At 36.1% G+C, this 24,657-nt stretch overlaps 1 protein-coding gene across 1 annotated transcript in view; it reads left to right on the top strand.

Moving 5' to 3' along the window:
- Nucleotides 1-24,657, top strand: part of IFT80 (intraflagellar transport 80 homolog (Chlamydomonas)) — a 175,242-nt gene that overhangs the window by 43,922 nt on the left and 106,663 nt on the right. The window contains exons 5-7 of the mRNA XM_006861852.1: nucleotides 1,187-1,296; nucleotides 8,178-8,267; nucleotides 11,251-11,388. Of these exons, the coding sequence (XP_006861914.1) occupies nucleotides 1,187-1,296; nucleotides 8,178-8,267; nucleotides 11,251-11,388 (338 nt within the window). The remainder of the gene's footprint in view (nucleotides 1-1,186; nucleotides 1,297-8,177; nucleotides 8,268-11,250; nucleotides 11,389-24,657) is intronic.

Raw genomic sequence — 24,657 nt, 5'->3', positions numbered from 1 at the left:
ACTTAACAACAACAACAACAATGGGAAAAGAGAATGCAAAAACTTAATAGCATCAGCTAAAATAAGGCAAGGGACCAGTTGTGGAATAGACCATCAATTGCTAATATGCAAGTTTGGCGGTGGTTCTATACCGTGGAGTCAGTTCCAACTCAAAGCGTTCTGAGGCTGTAAATCTTTATGGGAGCAGAAAGCCTCATCTTTCTCCCATTGGACAACTGGAAGTGTCGAACTACTGACCCTGAGGTTAGCAGCCCAATTCCTAACCACTATGCTAGGAGAGCTCCTTTGTGCAAGTTTAGGGCCACTATTAGTTTCATCTGACTAGGTGACACATAACAATAACAACAACAGAATAAAGTTCAAGAAGCCTCATTGCAGGTTGTCCTGCATTCAGTGATCCTCAGTCTTCATATGGCAAAGCAGTTCAAGCCTTGCATGATAATCAGAGAATTCTTCAGGCCATGCTACAAACTGTAGCTTTACATGTAAAAGGACTCATTAATAGCCCTGAGTAAAAGATAAAAGTTGATTAAAGGTATTCAATATAGAAAAAAATATATGAAGTGTATTTATTTCTTTTTTAAATGTGTTTTAATAGTGTGTAATCTGGAATGTCTAAAAATTCCCTATTTTCTCATCAAAATGAAAATCAGTTAAAAATGTAGTTTGCCATTTGCTCACAAATTTTCAGTGGCCAGTATAACCCAGTATAGATCCGTTTTAGATCAGAGTGCTCCTTGGAGGCCAAGATGGCCAAACTTCGTCTCCCATACTTTGGACATATTGCTAGGAGGGACCAGTCACTGGAGAAGTGAGGCGGAGGGTCAGAGAAAAAGAGGAAGACCCCCAAGGAGATGGATTGGCCAAGTGGCACCATCGATGGACTCAAGTGTGGCAACAGTAGTGAAGTTGGCCCAGGATCGGGCAGTGTTTCGTTCTGCTGTGCATAAGGTTGCTATGGGTTGGTACCGACTAAATGGCACCTAACAACAACAACAAGTATAACCCAGTATGTGTTTCAGTATCAGGCTGTACTCTAGTCAGAAAGGGCTGCTGAATAAGAAGAAAAAAATATGATACCCAAAATTGCCATTTCACTAATTTTTTATCCTTTTAGTAATATCATTTTTTATATGGTATAATAATTAAAGTTTACCAGTGTTATGTTTCTTATTCTGTTTTACAGGAACACCAGTGTATTCAGTAGCATGGGGCCCTGATTCAGAAAAAGTTCTTTACACAGCAGGCAAGCAGCTGATCATTAAACCTCTTCAACCAAATGCTAAAGTTTTACAGGTACTTCTCAGGCATTTGCAAATTGTTTTCAGGATCTGTCAGACTGCTAGGAGAGAAGGCACTTTCTTAGGAGTCTCTTCTGGGTGGTCTTTTTACCATCTGAGACCTTTTATTATGTGAATTTCTCAGCCTTTATTAAGGAACAGGAACAGGAAATATCTGGCTATATTTCCATCTAGGTTTACTTCCTTTTTATTCCAACTCACATTTTACCAATAAATCATAAATATATTTTGAATTACAAAATTGTCACTTGATTTGGTCCAAGTAGGCATCTTTAAAAATAGCAGAGTCAGCCTCTGATATATAGGTTTGAGACAAAAAAAGGACTAAATCATAAAATTTTAAGAGCTGGTGTAGACTTTGTAAAAAAATCTTCCTCCTCATCTGTTTAATACACTTGAGTTCTCTCTATGGCTATTGTTCTTTTAATATTTTTAGAATGAAAGAAGAGTCAATGTAATATTTAAAGCAAATTAAATATATATAATTTCCCCAATTATTGAGAGAATATTTATCTTAAGGATAATACTGTTTCACGTTATTCAGAAAGGAACAGTTATGCTATGAGATGAATCTTGAAGAGGACAGAAGATTGTTCTAAGTCCAGGAAACAAGAAAAATGATTGTTTACTGTCTCAGTTATTTAGTACTGCTGTAACAGAAATACCATAAGTAGATGCCTTTAACAAACAAATTTATTTTCTCACAAACAAAACGAATTTATTTTGGAGGCTAGAAGTCTTAATTCAGGGTGCTGGCTCTGAGGATAGTTTTCTCTGTGGGTTCTTCTGAACTTCTACTCTTGAAAGTTTTCTCTCTTTGCTAGCTCTTTTGAGCTTCTACTCCTGGGTGATCTTCATGTGGTTTGGCTTGTCTCTTGCTCCATCTCCTGTTTGCTTGACTTAAACCACATTCTATGTTAATCTATGTTAGCATAACATAGAAAACCCATTCCCAAATGAATGTATAACCACAGACATAGATCAGGATTCACACCATTTATTTTGTGGGGGACATAATTCAGTCTGTAATATTTGAGAGAAAGGGGCAAACAAAGAACCCACAAAAGCAAGTAAAACAGTGCTGGCAGTTAAAATAGGTCAGGATTGGTCAAATTATGGAATACTTTTAAGTCTATGTCCACAATTTTGATGGTTGATTCCACTGATAAAAGGCAGAATCATTTTCTTTCCTTTTTGATAATGACACCGTGTATAACTTAAATGGGTGACAGGCTTTGAAGTTAGTCCCCTGTGTTCAAATCCCCACTACATGGTTTATTACCTGTTTGTGTCCTTAGGCAAGTTTTGAAATATCTTAGAGTCTCAGATTTCTCATCTCCTATGGTTTCTCATCTCATCTGCTAATATCTACTTGATAGAATTGTTGTGAGGATAAATGAGTTAAATTGCAAATTGCATAGGACAGTGTCTGTCATAAAGTAAGCATTCACTATAGAGAAGTTATTAATTCTGTTTTGAATTATTATGTCATCTCTATGTTTTAGTCAGAAGTCCCTGAATGATGCAAACAGTTAATGTATTTGGCTACTAGTAAAAAAGATTCAGTGAATTATTTTATGTATATTCTGTTGTTGTTGTTATGTGCCATAGAGTCAGTTCTGACTCATAACAACCCTGTACAGGGTTTCTGAGGCTGTAAATCTTTACGGGAGCAGAATGCCTCATCTTTCTCCCGCGGAACAGCTGGTAGTTTCAAACTGCTGACCTTTATTATATTCTGTATATTATGTATATAGCCTTTGTAAGTTCCCACCAAATGATTTTTTCCAGATGGATCTTGGTTAGAAAATGTGTAGGAAGATTCCGATGGATTATATGATTCATTTGTGAGTGATTATTAAAATTGTGATCCGTCAATTTTGCTATCCTGCTGAGTATAAAATGAGCCATCTCAGAAGCAGAGAAGGATCTTAATACCAACTGGAAGAGCAAAGAAGGGAGCATGTCCTTTGGATGCTGAGATCACTGTGCATGACCTTTCTTAACCAGAAGATAGAGCAGTAATATCAGAGGAGTCGCAGCAACAGAACCAAGAGCTAGACCTTGAGACATAGTGGTGGGTTTTCTGGCCCACAGAGCAGGTAAAGCTGAGTGCCTCCAGGCACTTAATTGGAGAGCTAGGTTTGCTGACCCAAGGAGCATGACCCGAGTACCTTCTGATGGAGGATTTTAGTAGAGTGCAATACTTTTAGGCATCTATCAGCAGCCCTAAAAGAGGTTTGTGACATTACTGGAGCAGAGCAGAGGCCAAGGGCCCTAATGGTTGAGAGACCAAGGACTAGAGAGAGGCATGCCTTCAGGCGTATCTGTAAAGAGACTGTTCTGACTGAACTGTGCCCTGAGCATTTCTAATCCTTAATTTTAACTTGTTAACCTCCTTAGTAAACCCACAACTGTGAATATGGTGTTTGAATTCTGTGTGGTCATTGCAATAAATTATCAAACCTGGCTTAGTGCTGTGGGAGGAATAGTTGCTTCCATTTATTTCACAACCCAAATGTGCCTCTGAAGAAAAGTTTAGTGATCTACTTCCAAAAATTCAGCCATCGAAAATCCTATGGAATACAGTTCTTTGACACACATAGGGTCTCTATTAGTTGTTGTTGTTATGTGCCGTGGAGTTGGTTCCAACTCATAGTGACCCTGTACAGGGTTTCCGAGACTAAATCTTTGCGGGAACAGAAAGCCTCATCTTTCTCCTGCGTAACAACTGGTAGTTTTGAACTGCTGACCTTGTGGTTTGCAGCTTGGTTCGTAACCACTACGCTACCAGAGCTCCTTTTGTATTAGTAGGAAGGGGGGAAAAAACAAAAAGACTGATTAGCGTCCTAATCAGTCTTTAATAAATTAGAGCCAGGGAGGCTAGGAAAAAAGTGTAAATGGGTAAGGTATTTGGTGGTGGAGATTGTGTTGCCACAACAGATGTAAAAATGTTGTAAGAAAAAACATCAGGTTTAACAGTTAAAAAGATGTAAATCTGTAGGAGTAAAGAGACAGAAATGACCTTGAGAACGCATATTGGTAGCTTTTATATATATTATGCAAATGTCAGTTCTGATATAAGTCAACTACCTTCTTTTTTTAAAAATTTCCTTATTATTTTAATTTTAGTATCTATAAATTTCAACATTTGACATCTTCAAGTGAACATCTGAAAATGACAACATTAGCAAATTAACATTGTGGTGGTTATGTGCCTTGGAGTTGGTTTTAACTCATAGCAACCCTTTATAGGGTTCCCAAGGCTGTAAATCTGTACAGGAACAGAAAACCTCATCTTTCTCCTGTAGTTTTGAACTGCTGACCATGAGATTAGCAGCCTGACTCATAACCACTATGCTACCAGAGCTCCCTAATGATGAGGTGTACCCCCCCCAAAAAAAAGATCCTAAGTGTGGTTTATTCTAATTTGAATACATCCTAAGTCTGGACTACCTGTATATATTTACCTATAGTCAACATGCATTTAGATTTTAAACTGTGAGTGCAAAGCACTCTTCTAAGAACTTTGGGGACAAATAAATAAAATATAAAGTTCTTGCCCTTAGGCAATTAAAGATAAAGATTTGGGGCAAAGATAGTAAGCTGCAAAAGAGGACTAGCTTTGACTGGCTTTAGGCAAAGTCCTTCCATACCAATCATGGATACTCTGAAAATCTGCTTTGAAATTATATGGCAAAAACAAGCAAGTTGATTGATCTTTTTATTTTCACCTATAATTATGTGAATTGTTGTAAGTGCTGAGTCGATTCTGATTCATAGTGACCCTGTATAGGGTTTCTGAGGAGTGGCTGATGTTGTTGAACCACTGACCTTGCAGTTCAAACTGACCTTGAGGTCAAGTGCTTATCCTGCAGCACCACACCAGGACTCCATACTTGTATTTAGTTTATTCTGTATCTGAGACTTAGGACGGTATTTATATCACCACTGATGAATAAAGTTATGGTTTAGGGGTTCATTAGATCCTTTGGGTCAGGAGCTAGTGTAGAGAAGAAAAAGTATGTATTGCCAAAATTCAGCTAGAGTGGAAGAGGAGTTAAGTATAATTATTAATTTAGTATAAATTATTCCTTTAGGAAAACTAGAAGTACAGCAATTTTTCTTGAACCCGTTTTCAAACTGAGGTTGTCCACAAAAAGGAATGCACAATTCTTATGCAATGCAGCTCAAAAGTAGACACCTCATTTCCCATAAGATTTTTAACATATCTCCTAGGTACCCAGAACTGACTTTTATAGTGAGAATACTTTTATTTATTCATTCATAAAAATGAATCTAGTATATGCCAGATACTGAACTAGGTGTAAGATAAAGTGGAACTGAGCATATTTCCTGCCTGCCAGTAAGTAGCTCTTTGCTCAAGAAGTTTCATAAAATAACCAACACATTGAGAAGTAATTGAAAATGTACTATGCATTTTATGTAATATGTTAAAGATATACTTAATATATAAACTGAGGTCCTAAATTATATCTTTATGTTATAATTTGATAATTTAAATTATAATATTTCAATCATATTTTGTTCATAAATTTTGAATATGCAAAACAAATTTTGTAACTCTCATAAGAAACATTGACACTCATTGTGTGTGTGTATTTTTCCTGGTAGTATTTTGGACAATATGATTAATTTATAAGATAATTCTGAAGATTAATGCTTTTTGACATGTTGCAGGCATACCTCATTGTATTGTGTTTTGCTTTATTGCCCTTTGCTTTATTGTGCTTCACAGATATTGCATTTTTATAAATTGAATGTCTGTGGCAGCAAATCTATGGGTGTGTCTCCATCACATTTTGATAATTTTTGCAATCTGTGTAGGGTTTCCGAGGAATAAATGGTGAGTTTGAACTGCCAGCCTTGTAGTTCAAACCGACCTTGTGGTCCAGTGCTTATCCTACAGCACCATACCAGGACTCTATACTATAATATAGGACAAGCATAATTTTTATACACACTCGGAAACAAATAGTGTGACTTGCTTTATTGTGGTATTCTGGAGTCAAACCCTTATTATTTCTGAGGTATTTGAAAGTATACCTTTCAAAAACAAATGATTTTTAAAAACTCATTTGTTTTTGAATCCCCACTGAATAGCTTTCATCTTGTCTAGACAGGTATGGTGAAAGGAGATAGGGATAAGATTTTTATGATTCAATAGTGAGTAATTGCTATGACTAATTGTGACTGTCACAACTGTAAAGGTAGAAGTTTCGTAACGAAAAGGGGGGAGCTCTGATAGCGTAGTGGTTACATATTGGGCTGCTAACCTCAAGGTCAGCAGTTCGAAACTACCAGTTGTTACGCGGGAGAAAGATGAGGCTTTCTGCTCCTGTAAAGATTTATAGCCTCGGAAACCCAGTGCAGGGTCACTATGAGTTGGCACCGACTCCACGGTACTCAACATCAACAACAATTAATCTTATAGTCCAGGAACAGAGGACCCTAGGACCATCAAGGGAAAAGAGCATGAGTAGAATGTGGGACCCTATCCAGAATAGCAGCGACACCAGAGAAGGAGGCAGAGATGAGAACATGGAGAGATAGTGCAGCTGAGGACTCTAGACTCGTGGAAAGAGAAAGGTTGTGTGCTGTGGCCAGGAGGCAGGCTTGCGGAATGTGGCCTTTGGTAGTTGAAGTGATTATATATTACTGAGTATTTTTGTGTATATCCCACCCCCCCAAAACAAAACAAAACAAAGCAGAGGGAATAGAAGTAAACACTGTTGAGTGATGATGTACGAAGAAGCAAATACTGTTGAGTGATGATGCATGAAGGAGATTGTAATCATTGCAATGAAATGATGAGTGTAAAACTGATGTTCTCACATGTAAACTATCACTCAATTCACAGTAAAAACTTATAAAAAATCATTTGTTTTTGAAAGATATACTTTCATAGATCTTGAATAAAACAAATGATAAATTGTTGCATAGTCTTAGATCTTATTTGAGCAAGTTTAATATTTATTCTTATATTATACAGTAATAACACTAGGTTAGGAAGAGTTTGTAACGAAAGCTACATGTTCTCATCTCTGCCTCCTTCTCTGGTGTCACTGCTTTTCTGGATAAGGCTTCATCTTTTAGATGAAGTTAGTTAGCTCCTGCTTAAAAATGTACTTTGTAGTCTTAAAGGAAAGGTAATTATTTTTTTTTGTTATATGATTCTGCCTAAATATGGTGACAGTTTTTAATTACATCAGTTTAATTGCAGGAAGACAGTCTTGCTTTCTTTTTATATTGACAAGTTTCTGGGTTACTTCAGAATGCTTTCTTACATGGTAAGTGCAGCAAGAAGTTCTTAAAATACACCATTCTCTTTACCTTCACTGTGAACCAAAACACAGTGAAGGTATAGAGAAAAGTTTAGAGGGCTATGTAGAAGCGAATGAAGAAAATACTGAAGAAAATGTTAGGATAAAAGGAATTAGTAAACAGCCAGTAGGATAGTATCAGTAATGGGACCAATTGTACAATGGTGACAGTGAGATTTGGATTCAACTAACATTTCTGGAGTATATGATACTGACTCTAGTATTATCACATAAATGTCAAGCTTCAAATAATTCAACAGCAAGTGATTTTCCATCTGTAGTCTTAGGCAACTGAGGAAATTGTTTAGGATGTGAGCTACATAGTGGAGGCATGGAGCTAGGTGCTTTCGTGAGTATGTATTAGAAACAAAATAAGATATTACACAATGGTTTTAAAAAAGGGATAGGAATTCCTGAGGAGAAGACCACAGAATAATCATTAGAAACAGGCATTGTCTTTTCTCATAGAAAATATTTCTCAGTTGCTCTAAGAGTTACATCTTTTTTTTTTTTTTTTTTTTTCCCCTCATAGTGGAAGGCTCATGATGGCATTATTTTAAAAGTAGATTGGAACGCAGTTAATGATCTTATTTTATCTGCTGCTGAAGATTGTAAATATAAGGTATGTAATGTTTGAATTCATTACTTAGCTGAAAAACTCAAATTTGGGTAAAAAGTATTTAGCATATAAGAATATTAATTTATTTCCTTCTTTAACCATGTCTTTTAACTCAAATTGTTTAGTAAATTGTTATTTTATAAGTTCAACAGGTATTTAATAATTTTAATGTGTATTTTAAATTTCTGACTTTATAAAGACTATCTCATTGACATATAGAATTTGATTTAACAAGTAGCAATAGAATTATAGTTACTAGTTTTAGTGACTCAATGTGAATCAATCTATTTAATAAGTTTTTAAAAGTCAACCTTACGAGTTGATCATCCTCATACCAACATAGTTTGTGAGGAAGAATGAGATTTAATATAACTATAGTTAGAAAAAATGTGGCTGAAATAAACATTTCTAAGGAAAGTTGATAGGGCACTTCTTGGACAAGGAAAAAATTAAGCAAAACACTGAAGATTGCCTAGGGGCTCAGGACCATAGTCTCTGGGAATGCCATGGGTAATTGGTCTGACAGGGTCCACAAAGACAATGAAAACATACTGCTTTGGTGAATAGTTACTGGGACCTTGAAGCTTATGAGTGGCCATCTAAGATGTAACTGTTGATCTCTCCATATCTGGAGGAAAGAAAAGTGATGAAAATGAAGACACTTGAAAACAATCCAGTCGACTAATGGACCACCTGAACATCAGTCTCCATGGCCCTGAGACCAGAAGAACTAGATGATGCCTAGCTACCACTTCAAACTGCTCTGAAAGGGATCACATTAGAAGGTCCTGGATAGAGTGGAAGAAAATGTGGAACAGAACTCAAAATCGTAAAAAAGACCAGGCTTACTGGTCAGATAGAGACTAGTGGAATCTGATACTATAGCCTTTGGTCACACCTTAGTTGGAGTTGAACTTACCCACATGGCTCAATTTTCAGCCAAACAATATTTAGGTATATAGGGGGGACAGTAACACTAATGCGGTATGCACACCATAGAATACCTCAACCATTTGAGATCAGAAGTGCAACCTTTATGTAAGGACAAAATTCATAAGAGTTGGTAAAGGTGGAATGTGATAGTTAAGGTTTTGTGTTAACTTGACTGGGCCAGAATTCCCAGTGGTTTGGCAATTGAGATATGGATGTCCCCTTGGTGAAACCTAATACAGGCATAGTTAACTCTATGATGATTGGCTGTGAGTGGCCAGTCAACTGAAAGGTTGTTTCCATGGGGGTGTGACCTGCTTCCAATATAATGGACAAACACGAAAGGCTGGGGACGTGGGACTCTACAATTGTGAGCCATTTCCTTGATATAAACATATATGTTTGCTTCTCTTAGTGAACTCAGACTAAGACAAGGAGGAGTGGAAATAGGAAACACAATGAAGAAATGGGAAAGTGATGTTACATTGAGGGGATTGTAATCAGTGAGATGAAATGACGATTTTAAAACTTCTGAAATTAAATTAAATTTTTTATTATGCTAAAAACATGTATTACGAAGCGTTTGACGTTTCAATGCCATTTCAACATTTTTTACATGGACAACTCTGTAAAATTAATTACATTTTTCATATCCTCTCCATCAGCACTATCCATTTCTAAATGTTTCTATTATCCTTAATAGAAGCTCAGTGTCCTCTAAACAGTCACTCCCCATGAGGACTCATACCCTAGTAAACTGTGTAAACTTTGGTTGCTATACACTTGCCAACATGTTGAATTGAAGTATGTATCAGGACTTCATTTCTCTTTATGGCTAAGAATCCACTGTATGTGTCTACCACATTTTGTTAATCCATTTAATATATTGATGAATTTTTTTGGTTGTTTCTACCTTTGCTATTGTGAATAATGCTGCAATGAATATTGGTGTACAAGTCTCTGTGTACCTGCTTTGATTCTTTGTGGCATATACCTAGAAATAGAATTGCTGGATCATATGGTAATAGTGGAGTCTTGGTGGTGCTGTTGGATAAGCACTGGTTTGCTAACCACAAGGTCAGCGGTTCAAACCTACAGACTCAACAGCACTTTACAACAACGTGGTAGTATATGTTTAACTTTTTGAGAAACTGAGATCTGTTTTTCACCATTTGCAAGGAGCTCTGATAGTGTAGTGGTTACGAGTTGTGGTCAAAACTTTCAGTGGTTGCGCGGGAGAAAGATGAGGCTTTCTGCTCCCATAAAGATTTACAGCCTCAGAAACCCTATACAGGGTCTCTATGAGTCAGAACCAACTCCATAGTACATAATCCCAACCAACCATACCATTTATAATTCTATCAGGAATGGAAGAGAGTCCCAATTTCTCCACATCCTTGCCAACATTTACTGTTTTCTGATCACAGATATAGTAGAGGTGAAATAGAATTGTGATTTGCATTTTTCTAATGACTAAAGAGCAAGGTGACTCTGTAGAACAAGCACTGGACTGCAAACCATAGAGTTGAGCCCACCAGCTGCTCCATAGAAGAAAAATACTGTTTTCTGCTCTCACAAAAATTTACAGCATCGGAAACTATATAGGGTTGCTGTGAGTCAGAACCAACTCTGTGGCACTTAACGAAAATATCAGTGTTGGCCATGTTTTCATGTGTTTGTTGGGTATTTATATATCTGCTTTGTTGAAGTATCTATTAATATTAAGTCTTTTGCTCATTAAAATTTATTTTTGTATTTTTGTTGCTGAAAATATGAAATTTAAAAGGACTTAAATGGGTTTGTTTTATGTTTAATGAAAGAGTTAGTGAAATCTGAAAATTAACCACAGTATTATAAAATCTCTTCTTTTTGAGATACATAGGATTCAAGGAATACTGTTTTTTTCCTTGCATTGAGAATAAAATTAATTAATTGCTAATATTATGAGATGCTGATTTCTGAGTCTTTACTTGATACTTTAGTCGATGGTAAATTTGTTTGTAAAACTATGATGGCTATTAGAAAACAGTAAAAAAAAAAATGTTTGTATTTGTAGGTGTGGGATAGTTATGGCCGCCCGCTGTACAATTCACAGCTTCATGAGCATCCTATTACCTCTGTTGCCTGGGCTCCAGATGGAGAGTTATTTGCTGTTGGATCGTTTCATACTCTACGCTTGTGTGATAAAACAGGGGTAAGTTATAGTGGTGAGCAGTCACAGATATGCCGTCATAAATGTGGAATGCACAGAACACATGGTTCTCAATCTTTAAAAAGCATTTTCAACGAATACATCTGACTGAGTCTTCCTTATTTGTCATCTTAATGTACTGGTTCAATCAATTCCAGATTTAAAGAACCATATGAATTCCATTAGTATTAAGAATGGGCATGTTCTCTACTATTTGTCTTTCTGGAAATACTTATTTTGAACATGATTCTGAAGGATGGATAAAGTAGTTAAAAGTGTTAAAATTTATTCCCAACCAATATGGAAAGTAAAGGTTTAATCTTTTTTTCTTTTCTGCTGTTAACATGTTTTATGCAAACTTAGCTGCATATTTTTGGTAAGGAAATAATAGTAAGTAAGAAATATGGTGCTCTAGACCAAGTGACATCTGTCTATTTGTCAGAAATTCATATTTGAGTACATGTGAAAATTTTTCCTCAAAAGAGAATATGCCTACTTCAGGCAAATTCTGTTTAGAACCTATATCTGTCTAGGCACATAGCCAAATTCAGCAATATTTATCCATTGTTCATGAGGCATGAGTGCCCCGGAAGCAGCAGCATTGTGTGGCAAAAAGAGGTTGAGTGAGGATATTCTATATTACTAGTAACTATGAAGAAATCATATAATTGTGGCTCATTATCTTCAAAAGTGCAGTATAAGACAGTGAATTTATAATTTTTTAAACTTTATAAGTGATCTAGGAAGCAGTGACTCCATAGCCTAAGCACTGGACTGTGAGCTACAAGGTTGGCAGTTGAACCCACCAGCTGTTCTGTGGGAGAAAGATTTTTTTTTTCTACTTCCGCAAACATTTAAAGCCTCAAAAACCCTATACATGGTCACTGTGAGTCAGAACCGACTCAAAGGTGCTTAACAACAACAACATAAGTGATTTATTAAGTATTCTGCTTTTGTTTTCTAGCTCTTAAAACATAAGATCCTCTACTTGGCTTTGCCACTGGCATTTTAAATACCAGCAAGGTCACCCCTGGTGGACAGGTTTCAGTGGAACTTCCAGTCTAAAAAAAGTCTAGGAAGAAGGAGAGGTGGACCATTTCTCAATGGTTAGCCTCTGAAAATCTTTCTGAATACCAGTGAAATATTGTCAGTTATAATGGCAGAAGATGAGCCTCTCAGGTTAGAAGGCACTCAAAATATGACTGGAGAAGAGCTGTACCTCAAATTAGAGTTGATCTTAATGGTGTGAATGGAGCAAAACTTTTGGGGCCTTCATTTGCTGATGGGGTAAAACTCAAAATGAGAAGAAACTTCTGCAAATACCCGTAACTGATTGGAAGTATGCATTTAGGAAAATTGGAAGTTGTCAAAAATGAAATGGAATGCATAAAGATTTACAGCCTAGGCATTAGTGAACTGAAATGAACTGATATTTGCCATTCTGAATCTGCTAATCACATAGTTTACCATGACATCACATTCATCGTCAAAAAGAATATTTCACAATCTATCTTGACGTGCAGTGCTGTCTGTGATAGTATAACATCCATACATATGCCTACATGGAAGATCAGTAATATCATATTCAAATTTATACACTAACAACTAAAACCAATGGTGATGAATTTTTAAAAATTCTATCAACTTCTTTAGTCGAAAATTGATCAATCAAGATGCATTGGTAATTACTGGTGATTGGAATGGGAAAGTAGGCAACAATGAGGAAAGATCTAGAGTTGGAAGAAGTCAAGGCTCCAGGAATTACTAATACAAATTGAAATGTTTCAACACACTGATGTAGCACTGGTGGCGAGGCTTTGTCTTATACTTTGGACATGTTGTCAGGAGGGATCAGTCCCTAGAGAAGGACGTCATGCTTGGTCAAGTGGAGGTTCAGTTAAGTGTCATCAAATTGGTTTGTACTCACATCAACCTGAGAAGCAACTGTGAGTTTAAAATGCTGACCTTGCAGTTCAAACAGACTTTGTAGTCCATTGCTTCTCCTACAGCGCCACACTAGGACTGTATGGATATTACGGTATCAGTGACACTATTGTACTTTAGAATAGATCTTGAAATGTTCTTTTTAGCAATTTTTGGTTCTTAGCATAGTAGACCATCTGATTGTTTGATTCAGAATGGCCAATACTAACCCATTTTAGCTTACAAAAACACAGAGCATTGATTTTCATGCTTTCTATTTAATTTTTGACTGTTTCAAAAATTTTAGATTCATACTTGGTATATCCCGTGTTCCAATTACTAATAGATGTTACAGCTATTTTTCCGCATTCTGAGTCATGCCACATTAGCAAAAGAAGTCCCCAGAAGCTTTCCTCCATCCACATCATAGCCAATGGTCAATGCTCAGCCATTCAAGAGGTAGAATGTGATTGAGAACCAATGGTACTGAAGGAAGAATACAAATTTCACTGAAGGCATTGGCCAAAAACAAGGCTCCAGGAATTGACAGAATTCAAATTGAAATCTTTCAATAAACTAATGCAGCACTGGAGGTATTCAATCATCTATACCAAGAAATTTAGAAGACAACTATGTGGCCAATCGATTGAAGAGATCCACATTTGTGCCCATCCAAAGAAAGATGACCCAACAGAATGTGGAAATCATTAAACAATATCATTAATATCGCATTAAAGTAAAATTTTGCTGAAGATAAATTAAAAAACTATTTTAGTAGTACGTTGACAGGGAGCTTCCAGAAATTTAAACTAAGTTCAGAAAAGGATGTGGAATAAGGGATATTGTTACTGACATCAAATGGATCTTGACAGAAATCAGAAAATGCAGAGAAGTTTACTTGTGTTTTATTGATTTAAGCAAAGGCTTTCTACTGTGTGGATCATGACAAATTTTGTGAAGAATGGGTATTCCAGAGTACTTACTTGTGCTCATAAGCAGCCTTTACATAGACCAAGAAATAGTTATTATAACAGACAAGGTGATATTTAATGGTTTGAGATCAGGAAAGGTTGTATCCTTTCACCATATTTATTCTGTCTGTACACTGAGCAAATAATCTGAGAAACTGGATTATATGAGAAGAATGTGGCATCAGGTGTGGAAGAAGAGTCATTAACAACCCGAGATATGCAGATGATACAACCTTGCTTGCTGGAAGCAAAGATGATTTAAAATAACTTATTGATGAAGATCAAAGATTCCAGCCTTCAGTATGGATGCACCTCAATGTAAAGAAAACAAAAACCTTTATAACTGGACCAATAAATAGCATCAAGATAAAGGGAGTAAAGACTAAAGTTGTCAAATACTTCATTTTGCTTGGATCCACAATCAACATTCATGGAAGCAGCAGTCAAGAAATCAAATGACATATTACATTAGGCAAATCTGCTGCAAAAGTTATCTTTAAAGTGTTATAGAACAAAGATGTCACTCTGAGAACTGAGGTGCACCTGACCTAAGCCATGGTATTTTCATTTGTCTCATATACATGTGAAAATTGAACAATGAATAAAGAAGACTATAGAAGAATGTGATGCATTTGAATTATGGTGTTGGAGAAGAATATTAAAAGTACTATGGACTACCAGAAGAGCAAACAAATCTGTCTTCGAAGAAGCCTAGCCAGAATGCTCCTTAGAAGCCTGGATGGTGAGACTTCACCTCTTATAATTCGGACATGTTATCAGGAGGGACTCGTCCCTGGAGAAGGATATCATCTTGATAGAGAGGGACAGCAAGAAAGAGGAAGCTTCCCAATAAGAAGGATTGACATAGTGGCTGCAACAATGGGCTCAAGTGTAATAAACAATTGCGAGGATGGTGCAGGACCAGGCAGTGTTTCATTCTGTTGTGCACAGGATAGTTGTGAGTCAGAGGTGAATCCATAGCACCAAACAACTACTGTGAGGAGGCAGCTCTTTCTCAGTCAAATTTTGAGTGCCTTCCAACTTGATGGGCTCATCTGCTAGCACTCTATCAGACAGTGTTCTGGTGGGTGCTGTTTATAAGCTTTTTTTCAGAGGTTAGTTTTTTAGAAGTGTACTGCCTGTTCCTTGTATATAATAATAATAATATGTCTGGAAACTCTGCTGAAGCCTGTGCACCCTGCTATTATTTGCAGCACCTGTGGCATAGCTTCCAGCATCACAGCAACACACAAACCATAACTAGTAGATTAATTTATAGTTACTGATTTATTATAATTAGAAAGGATATATATGAAAAGGCATGTAGGGCATGGTCCAGGAGGGATCGCAACTTAGAACTTCCATGTTCTAGCCATGTAGGAAGCCCCATCTGAGCCTCTGTGTTCTAGGGTTTTCATAAGCCAGTCCACCTACTTCTTTGTCAGCTACCAGGCTGGCTCCCTAGCCAAACTGGTGTCTCAAGGGTTGTCAGTTACTTGGGGGAAATCCCCTAAATTTCTTTTTTAAAGCCAAGGGCAAAATGCCACAAGAGGGAACTTGTTACACCAGAGTTATATTAAGCACAGCACTGTAAAAGTGTGACAGGAGAGTTATATTAAGCACAGCGCTGTGAAAGTGTGACAGAGCCTACCTCTGTCTACAGAATATTGATTGGAAAGACTTTCTAATGGCAATGATGTTTGAGCTGAAGCTCAAAGAATTAGTTCTACAAGAAGCAAGATTGGAGGAAAGGGATTGCAAGCAGAAGGAACCTCTTGTGCATCAAAATTTGAAAAAGCATTGTGATTTTGTGTTAGTAAGATTTTGCATGGAATAATACCAGATGATAGAGAAAAGATATTCTAGACCAGATCCATGTTTGCCATATTAAAAAGTCTAGATTTTCATCTTTAGAGTAGTGGTTTTATAATTATTTTCCGTGGAGCCTTGTTTGACCTTGATTTAAGGTGGAAAAGAGGTGAGAGATTTGTGTTTCTGGTCCCCCTCGATGCCTACAACTAGAGAAGCTACATACTGATCTGATCTGCTTGAGCATCCATTGTAATATTTCTTTTGGACAAAAAGTTCCACAATGAAAACAATAATGTAAAAAAAAAAAAAAACTGTTATATTACTCAGTGTAGAACCTCAGGTGATTTTTAAGATAAGTAATAAAAAGATAATATTCAAATATTGGAAATGTCACTTTGGTGTCAAAGGAACAATTGTATAGGAAAATGAACAGTACGTGCAAAAGCAAGGGATTATATGTATAGTCCATTAGAAAAAGAAAAGCTCAGAATGCTACAGTAGTTTGAATTTTATGCTGTCGGCAATAGTCAGCCGCGGCCCATTTTAAGGAACGAATTTATTAGATTTTGATTTTTGAGGAAGCATACTCTGAGGTCAGCATGGAGCGTGGATTAGAGCAGGGCTAGAGCTGTCCTGGTGTGACACTATGGGCTAATGCGTCAGACTGCAAAGCCGTTTGAACTGAACGGTCGGCGGTTCGAGCTCACCAGCTGCTCCTCGGAAACCTTATACAGGGTCGCTATCGGTCGGAATCAACTCGACGGTACTTAACAACAACAAGAAGCGATAGAACGGCTAATTAGGAGGCTTGTTGCAATAGTAAAAATCAAAAACAAAGATGATATTGACCTAAATAGTAGGGAGTATCATCGGGACCTGGTGTGGTGCATCACAGGGACCTGGTGTGGCATTGTGGATTAATGCGCTGGATTGCAAAATCAGATTGAACCACAAAATTGGCAGTTGAAGCTCACCAGCTGCACCTTGGAAACACTATACAGGGTCACTATGGGTGGAAACCAACTTGACAGCACTTAACAACAACCAGTGGGTATAAAGATAAGTAGACAGGCTCAGAAGATAAACCTTTGGTATAGAGTGAAAGGAATCAATAATTACTCAAGTTCCCATTTGAGTACCATACTGTTTGGGGAATAACTCAGTTCACTAAGGGATATAAATGCTATAGCCATTTTTAGTCGAATACATGTACCTGTACAAGAACTTTCTGTACATCCTTTAAAAAAATATGCCAAACAAACATTTCCCTTGTGTAGTTTACTTTCTTGTAGATGACACAGATATGAAATCATTAATTACATATTCAATTATTTCATTATAGTTGTAATACATTCAATAATGGAAGTACAGGCTGCTTCCAGTATTGAGAACTAATTTACATGGATGGTAAATAGTGTGATGAAAAGTAAGATTAGAACACTTATTGAGACTCTTCACCATTTGTGCTTACCAAGTTGTTGCTGTTAAATACCGTCAAGTTAGGTGCCGACTCATAGTGACCCTGTACAGGGTTTCCAAGGAGCAGCTCATGGGTTTGAACTGCCAACTTTGTGGTTTTCAGCCCAGTTCTGAGTGATTCAGAACAGAAATTTTCAATCAGCTGGTGCTGGCTGCTCTCCTCATATAATTGTACATCTTTTGAAAAAAATTGTTAAGACTTCTTTTAAGAAGTAAATACATGTTTCTTTAAACTGTAAAGTGTTACCCTTATGTAGCTCCTTGTTGCTTTTTGTTTCTCTTACAATCTGTAACTTGAAGTTATCTAATTAATAGTAGTAATCATTTATCCAGGACAAGATTTTGTTGAAGAATATCAGTATTAGGTACTATAGGAATCTGGTCATCAGGAATGGCTTATGTGATAGCATTTTATATAAGTTCATCAGATTTTTCTTTAATTTTTTAAAACTGTCCACAAATTTTTAGTTGAGTGTAATATTTCCCAGGCAATATTTTATTAAAAATTTTAATAGCATTGAAATTTGTAATGACAAAAAGATGGTGTTAAATTTCTGGCTACTTATCAAAGTATTAAGCCTAGAAAATTTTCTTTTGTTTTTCAAGATGTTTCTAGTGATGGACAGGAGCTCGATTGGGTGGAAACTACTAATTATAGATTTAGCTTTTATTTTGAATACATTTCTTATTTGCAAATATATAACTCATTCAATGACATGAGTATTTTGTGTGTAGGTACATGTACATTTCTTCAAACTATTTATTATATGTTGTTAGCTGCCTTTAAATTGGCCCTGATTCATGGAGATGCCATGAACAACAGCCTGAAACACCCATCTTAGTTACTCTAGAGATTGAAATTCACACATTTGTCAGTTTATTATTATCAAACATTTATAATTTTCATAGAAATGTGGAAACCTTATCACCAATTAAATTCTTTCTATGCTCTCTTCCTTTATGATACTGGACATAAGTTACCTCTGTATACATTAAGAACCACATCAGATGGTATAATAACTTTTGCTCGTAAGTATCAAACGTAGCTTTAAATAATCCAAAGGGTAGCTTGTTATACTTATGCAGATATTTGCTCCTTTTGTTGCTGCGTCTTCGTTTTATCTGAGGACTTCTTTTAGCAATTCAGTCACAGCATGTCTGATAATGACAATTTCTCTTAGTTTTTCTTTATCTGAGAATGTCCTTATTTGACCTTCATTCCTGAGGGATATTTTTGCTGGGTTGACATTTCTGTTCTTTCAGCGCTTGAAAATGTTACACCATTTCACTCTGGGCTCCATGGTTTCTGATGAGAAATCCATTGTTATTTGCATGTGTTGTCCCTCTAAACGTGATGCATCTTGTCTCTCTGACTGCTTTCAAGGTTTTTTCTTTGTCTTTAGTTTTCAGAAATTTGATTTTGATATATGAATTTTACTACATGAATTTCTTTAGGATTTTTCACCTTGCTGAGAATTTTTCAGGCATTATTTAAGTATATTTTCTGCTTCACAATCTCTCTTCTGAAACTTGAGTCTTTTGTTCTAGTCCCACAGATTTTTTTTTTTTCAGTTTAGTTTTCTTTAGTGTTCAAATTGATCAGTCTTCAAGTTCATTGGTTGTTTTCCTTGTCATTATTCTGTGTTTTTTAACCTATCCAGTAAATGTTTGTTTGTTTGTCTTGGTTATTGTCAATTTGGTTCTTCCTTCTGTATTCTGTTTCTTTTCTGAGACTTTCTGTTTGTTTCAAGAGTGTTTATAATTGTTCTTTGGAGGATTTTTATGATGTTTTTATCATTGTTGATTGTTATTAAGTTGATTCTGACTCATAATGACTCCATGTATACAGAGTATAACTATTCCATATTGTTTTCAAGGCTATGCCCTTTTAGAAGCAAATTGTAAGGACTCTCTCCCACATGTTTATAACAGATGCTTTAAAATCCTTATAAAATTTTTTATTGTATCCTGGACATTTTCAATATTATGAGACTATGATTAGGAGACTCTAGTTTCTATTTATTTTAGTAGGGACTTACCTTTACAGGTTCAGAACTCATGTCTTGGTTTACTTTTATGAATTATACTTCAAATATCAACTTAGTTTTCAAAAGCTGTTATAGTGGTATTTTAGTCTGTCCTGATTATTTTCTATCCAGAATCAATTCAAAGTCTAGGTGATGTTCTGCACTTTGGTTCATAGTTTTTCTGTATTCATTCATGTTTGGACTGCTGGGTAGTGTTTCAAGGACTTCATGCATAGGTTTAAAGAAGCTCTTTCTCTGGCTTCCTCCTCTGTACAACTCACCCCTCACATTTTCCTATTGAGAGGGGAATGGGTACTGCCTCTTTGGTGTTATTAACTGAGTGCAAGGCTGGCATAATAAACAGGGCCCACTCATAGTGCTTATTGGGAAGGAGCTGCTTCATTATTGTAGGACTAGGATGGTTGCTAGGATTCCAGAGTCTCCGTAGCACCATGCCTCTGGTACTGTAGTACTAGGTAGGAGTGATGGGGCTCCATCTAACTGTCTTTATCAGCACAGAGTGCCCAGTGTGTTGAGCGTCACAGCTTCTTGTATAAGTTACATGCAAATAAACACAATGTAATACCATTATGCACTCATCAGACTGGCATGGGATAATGGACTTTCTCAGAGATTGAAGGTGTTAATTGGCCTAACTTTTTCAAGAACAACTTAGTAGATATAAAAAGATTCTTGAAACTTTGAGCCAGGTATTAAACCTTCAAGAAAGTATAAAATGACGGAATAGGCAGATACTGTACACAGACCCTCTACAATAGAGATACGAGAGACCAAATAAAACAGACACAGATGAAAATTCTGGCATCTTGAACTTTGGAAGAGAGGTTAGAGAAGTTGATGGAGTGCTTACTGAGAGGAGAGGTACAGCAGGGATGGTGAGAGAGGGAGACTGACTGGTGAATGGCTGGCTATACACGGCTCAACCATCTTGTGAGCAGTTTTGGCAGTAGAGGGTGGCCTGGCAGAGCAGATTAGTGCAGTCAAGAGAAAAGGTGTGATTTCTTTTTCCTTATGCTCCCCTAGCAACCAGAAGTATAGCCAGCTACCACTATTATCCACTCCAAGTGCAGACCCTGCTCTCTGGGAACTCAGAATCATGCCAGTGTTTTTACATATATGACAACCTCACAATGCCCGGAGATAAAAGACAATTTCAACTCACACAAACAAATGGGAGAATTACTCAAACAAATGACCAAGATACAGAGCCAGAAGATGTTTCTTAGGAAGAAAAGATAATAGCTCTAACTGGAAGATAATTCAAAAGGATAATTAGGAAACTTCAAAGGATCAATAGATTGAGTAAAGCAAGAACAAAATAAAAACTTTAGAAGAATTCAGGAAAACACTACTAGAACAAACAGACAAAATAAATGCAAATTTTGAAACAATAGAAAACCTGCCATTAGAAATCCAGAAGATTAATACTCAGATTTCAGACAGAGAATACATTGAAGGGGTAAAGGAACAGATTAGAAGCAATGGAAGCCCATATTACTGAGCTTGAAGAGAAATCTCTCAATACTAGTATGCTAGAAGAATAATCAGAAAAAAGAATGAAAAGATCTGAAGAAAGCCTAAGAGTTATGTGGAACACCATAAAGAGGAACAATTGACAGGTGATTGAAATCCAAAACAGGAAGAGATAAACACATAGAAAATTGTGAAAGAGTTGTTAGAAGAAAGCTTCCCTAACATGAAAAACAAGAAGATAAACATACGAGAAGGTGAACAAACCCCAAGCAGGAGAGATCCCAAAAGAATATCATAAATACATACTCAAGCTTTCCAAAATCAAAAACAAGGCAAAAACCCTGATCGCAGCTTTGGAAAAAAGAAAAGTTACCTACAAAGGAGAACCAATAAGACTAAGCTCAGATTTCTCAGCAGAAACCATGTAGGTAAGAAGGCAATGCAATGACATACACAAAACTCTGAAAGAACAAGATTGCCAGTCAGTAATCATACGCAGCAAAGCTGTCCCTCAAATATGATAGCAAAATTAGGACATTTACTGATAAACAGAAATGAAAGAATTTTGCAATGACCAGACCAACTTTGCAATAAATGTTGACGTGTGTTCTTTGGACTGAGAACCAACAACAGCAGACAACCTGAAATTATCATTCATGACAACACCACCCAGAACTCAATCCAGATATAGAAGGATTTAAAGTAAAACAAACCCACAAGACTGAAAATAGGGAACTAGAGATAGTAATGTATAATGAAGTCAATGACAAAGCAAAAACAGGGAATAGTATAGATACAGTACTTCCAAATGGTAACGAAGGCAAGTAGATTTCAAGATCAAGCAAGATTTCCCTGCTTTAAGCAGGGAAAAATTAATAAATCACAAGATAACCTCAAAGGAAAATAATACACCTGCACATCAAAATGAAATAAAGGAAAATCAGAAAGATTTGACAAGCATTAACCTAACAAATGAAAATGAAAAGAAAACCCACAAACAAAATGAACTCAGCATAGAAAATTATGTGGAACAAAGAATCTGGCAGCACCACAAAAAATACACATAGAAAAATGACAACAATCAATTCATACCTATTTATACTCACACTGATTGTAAATGGATTAAATGTACTGGTCAAGAGACATAAAAAGCAGAATGGATAAGAAAACAGCATCCTTCAATATGCTGTCTACAAGAGATATCAAGAAGATGGAGACAAGCTTTATGCCCATCAACAGAACAGTTAAATTTTGGTACAGACACTCAATGGAATAGTACAAAACGTTGAAGAATGATGATGAATCTGTGAAACACCTCACAACATTGATGAACCTTGAGGACATTATGCTGATTGAAAATAGTCAGTCACAAAAGGACAAACATTGTATGAGACCAGTATTGTAAAATGTTTTTTTTTTTTTTAAAAAAAAGCTTTTCTTGATAAAAGAAACAATCTATAACGACTCTGGAAAGGAGCAAAAATTATTCATGAGCTAGAGGGTAGACATATTTTAATGTGGGTGACAGGGCAAGCAATATACAACCAGAGAGCATTAGCAGAGGAAAGATGAAGGTAGTGGAGGAGACGGAGGAATGCAATAGTTAAAGTGAATAGAGGTAAATGCTGTTAACTCTTGGTACCTGGAGGGGATTGCAACCATGTAATAAAGCAAAATATATGATTTGTTGACATGTAAAACTGATGATCTGCTGTGTAATCCTTTACTAAATTCATAATTTAAACAAGTTTTTTAAATATAAAATGCACTGTGTATTCATTTGTTCATTGATTTTCATATTCATTAAATCTCTGACAAATATACTCTATACAGATCACTATGAATTGGAACACACTCGACAATAATACATCCCAGGCACTGCCTTAGGTGTTAAGGAAATAAAAGTGAACAAAATAAATTCTCCACTTTTGAGTATTTTTACTCCAACAGATGAAAAACTCTAGAGAAACAAACAAAATTAATGTCTAAGATGTTGTTGTTGTTAAGTGCCATTGAGTCGATTCTGATTCATAATGACCCTTTACAGGGTTTCTGAGGAGTGACTGGTGAATTGGAACCATCGACCTTGCAGTTCAAACTGACCTGTGGTCCACTGCTTATCCTACAGCGCCATACCAAGACTCCTATAAACTATATTTGTCGGTCATAAGTGCTATAAAAAATGAAACTGGATAAGGGGGCTGGCATTGTTTTAGGTAAGGTAGTCAAGTAATATCAAACACAAACTAAATATTGAATGGTTACTAAAAAGCACTATAGTACAGATGAATTACATGTGAATAAAAGTTTAAAAATCATAGAACCGTAATTGTTTCCTAGATTTCAAAGTAAATTTTGTTTGTCATAGATTTTTTAGAAACTCATGATTTAAATATATGATACAAACTTTCAAGTTACTATAAAAGCCAAAGCAAACCAATTGCTATCAGTCAGCTTATATAAATAAATATTGCAGACTATATTCGTGAGTGATAGTCTATTAAACAGAATTGTATTGCAGGGAAAAGATGTGAAGATTGGTTACATTTTGAATTAGCTAACAGTTATTTTTGTTTATCAGCAGGGGGTGCTGTTGCTTGTAGAGATTAATTTGTGATTCACTGTCCTGTGTAAGTTAGAACCTGTGTAGGGCAGAAAGTTGTCAGAGAAGGAAAGCTCATATATATTCCACTAGAACGGGCAGTAAAGAAGTGGTAAGACTGCACTGTGTCAACTTGTGAGACCTAGAAAAACAAGGCAAGTCCTGTCGGAGTTCTGGTTTTTACAAGTTGCACTGTAAAACGACATTTCGCCAATTAGTCGTAAATGAGTGATTCGTTATCTGTAAATTATTGTAGTTAATTCTCATCTGTAGTGACTGGGCTTAACAACTTTATATAACTTTTCATTGTCAATAACACATATAGTTTATGTTAAGACAGTTAATAATTTGCTAATTCCTGGTACAGGAGAGAGAATACTGATCTTAAAAATCATTTAGTGCATCTTAAAGAAATTTAAGAAACTGCATTTATTTTCTCTTTCTCTTAAACTGTGTTTGTGAATACACAATTTTATGAATTGAATTCATTGAACTTAGCTAAAGAGTCATGCTTTTAACAATTATTTGATCTAAAAAAAAAATATATATATATATATATTTCAATACTTATTTAAGTTAATTTCAAACTAAGTTCAATGCTAATTTAACCTGTATGCTAAGCAAATAATCCAAGAAGCTGGGTTATATGAAGAAAAACATGGCATCAGTCTTGGAGAAAGACTCATTAACACCCTGCGATATGCAGATGATACAACCTTGCTTGCTGAAAGTGAAGAGGATTTAAAACATTTACTGATGAATATCAAAGAGCACAGCCTTTAGTATGGATTACATCTCAATGTAAAGGAAACAAATATCCTCACCACTGGACCAATAAACAATATTTTTATCAACGGAGAAAAGATTGAAGTTGTCAAGGACTTAATTCTTGGATCAACTATCAACACTCATGGAAGCAGCAGTCAAGAAATCAAACAACGTATTGCATTAGGCAAATCTGCCG

Source organism: Chrysochloris asiatica, unplaced genomic scaffold, assembly GCF_000296735.1.
Source record: "Chrysochloris asiatica unplaced genomic scaffold, ChrAsi1.0 scaffold00043, whole genome shotgun sequence".
NCBI lineage: Eukaryota > Metazoa > Chordata > Mammalia > Afrosoricida > Chrysochloridae > Chrysochloris > Chrysochloris asiatica.
This window is presented reverse-complemented; position numbering and strand designations above follow the sequence as displayed.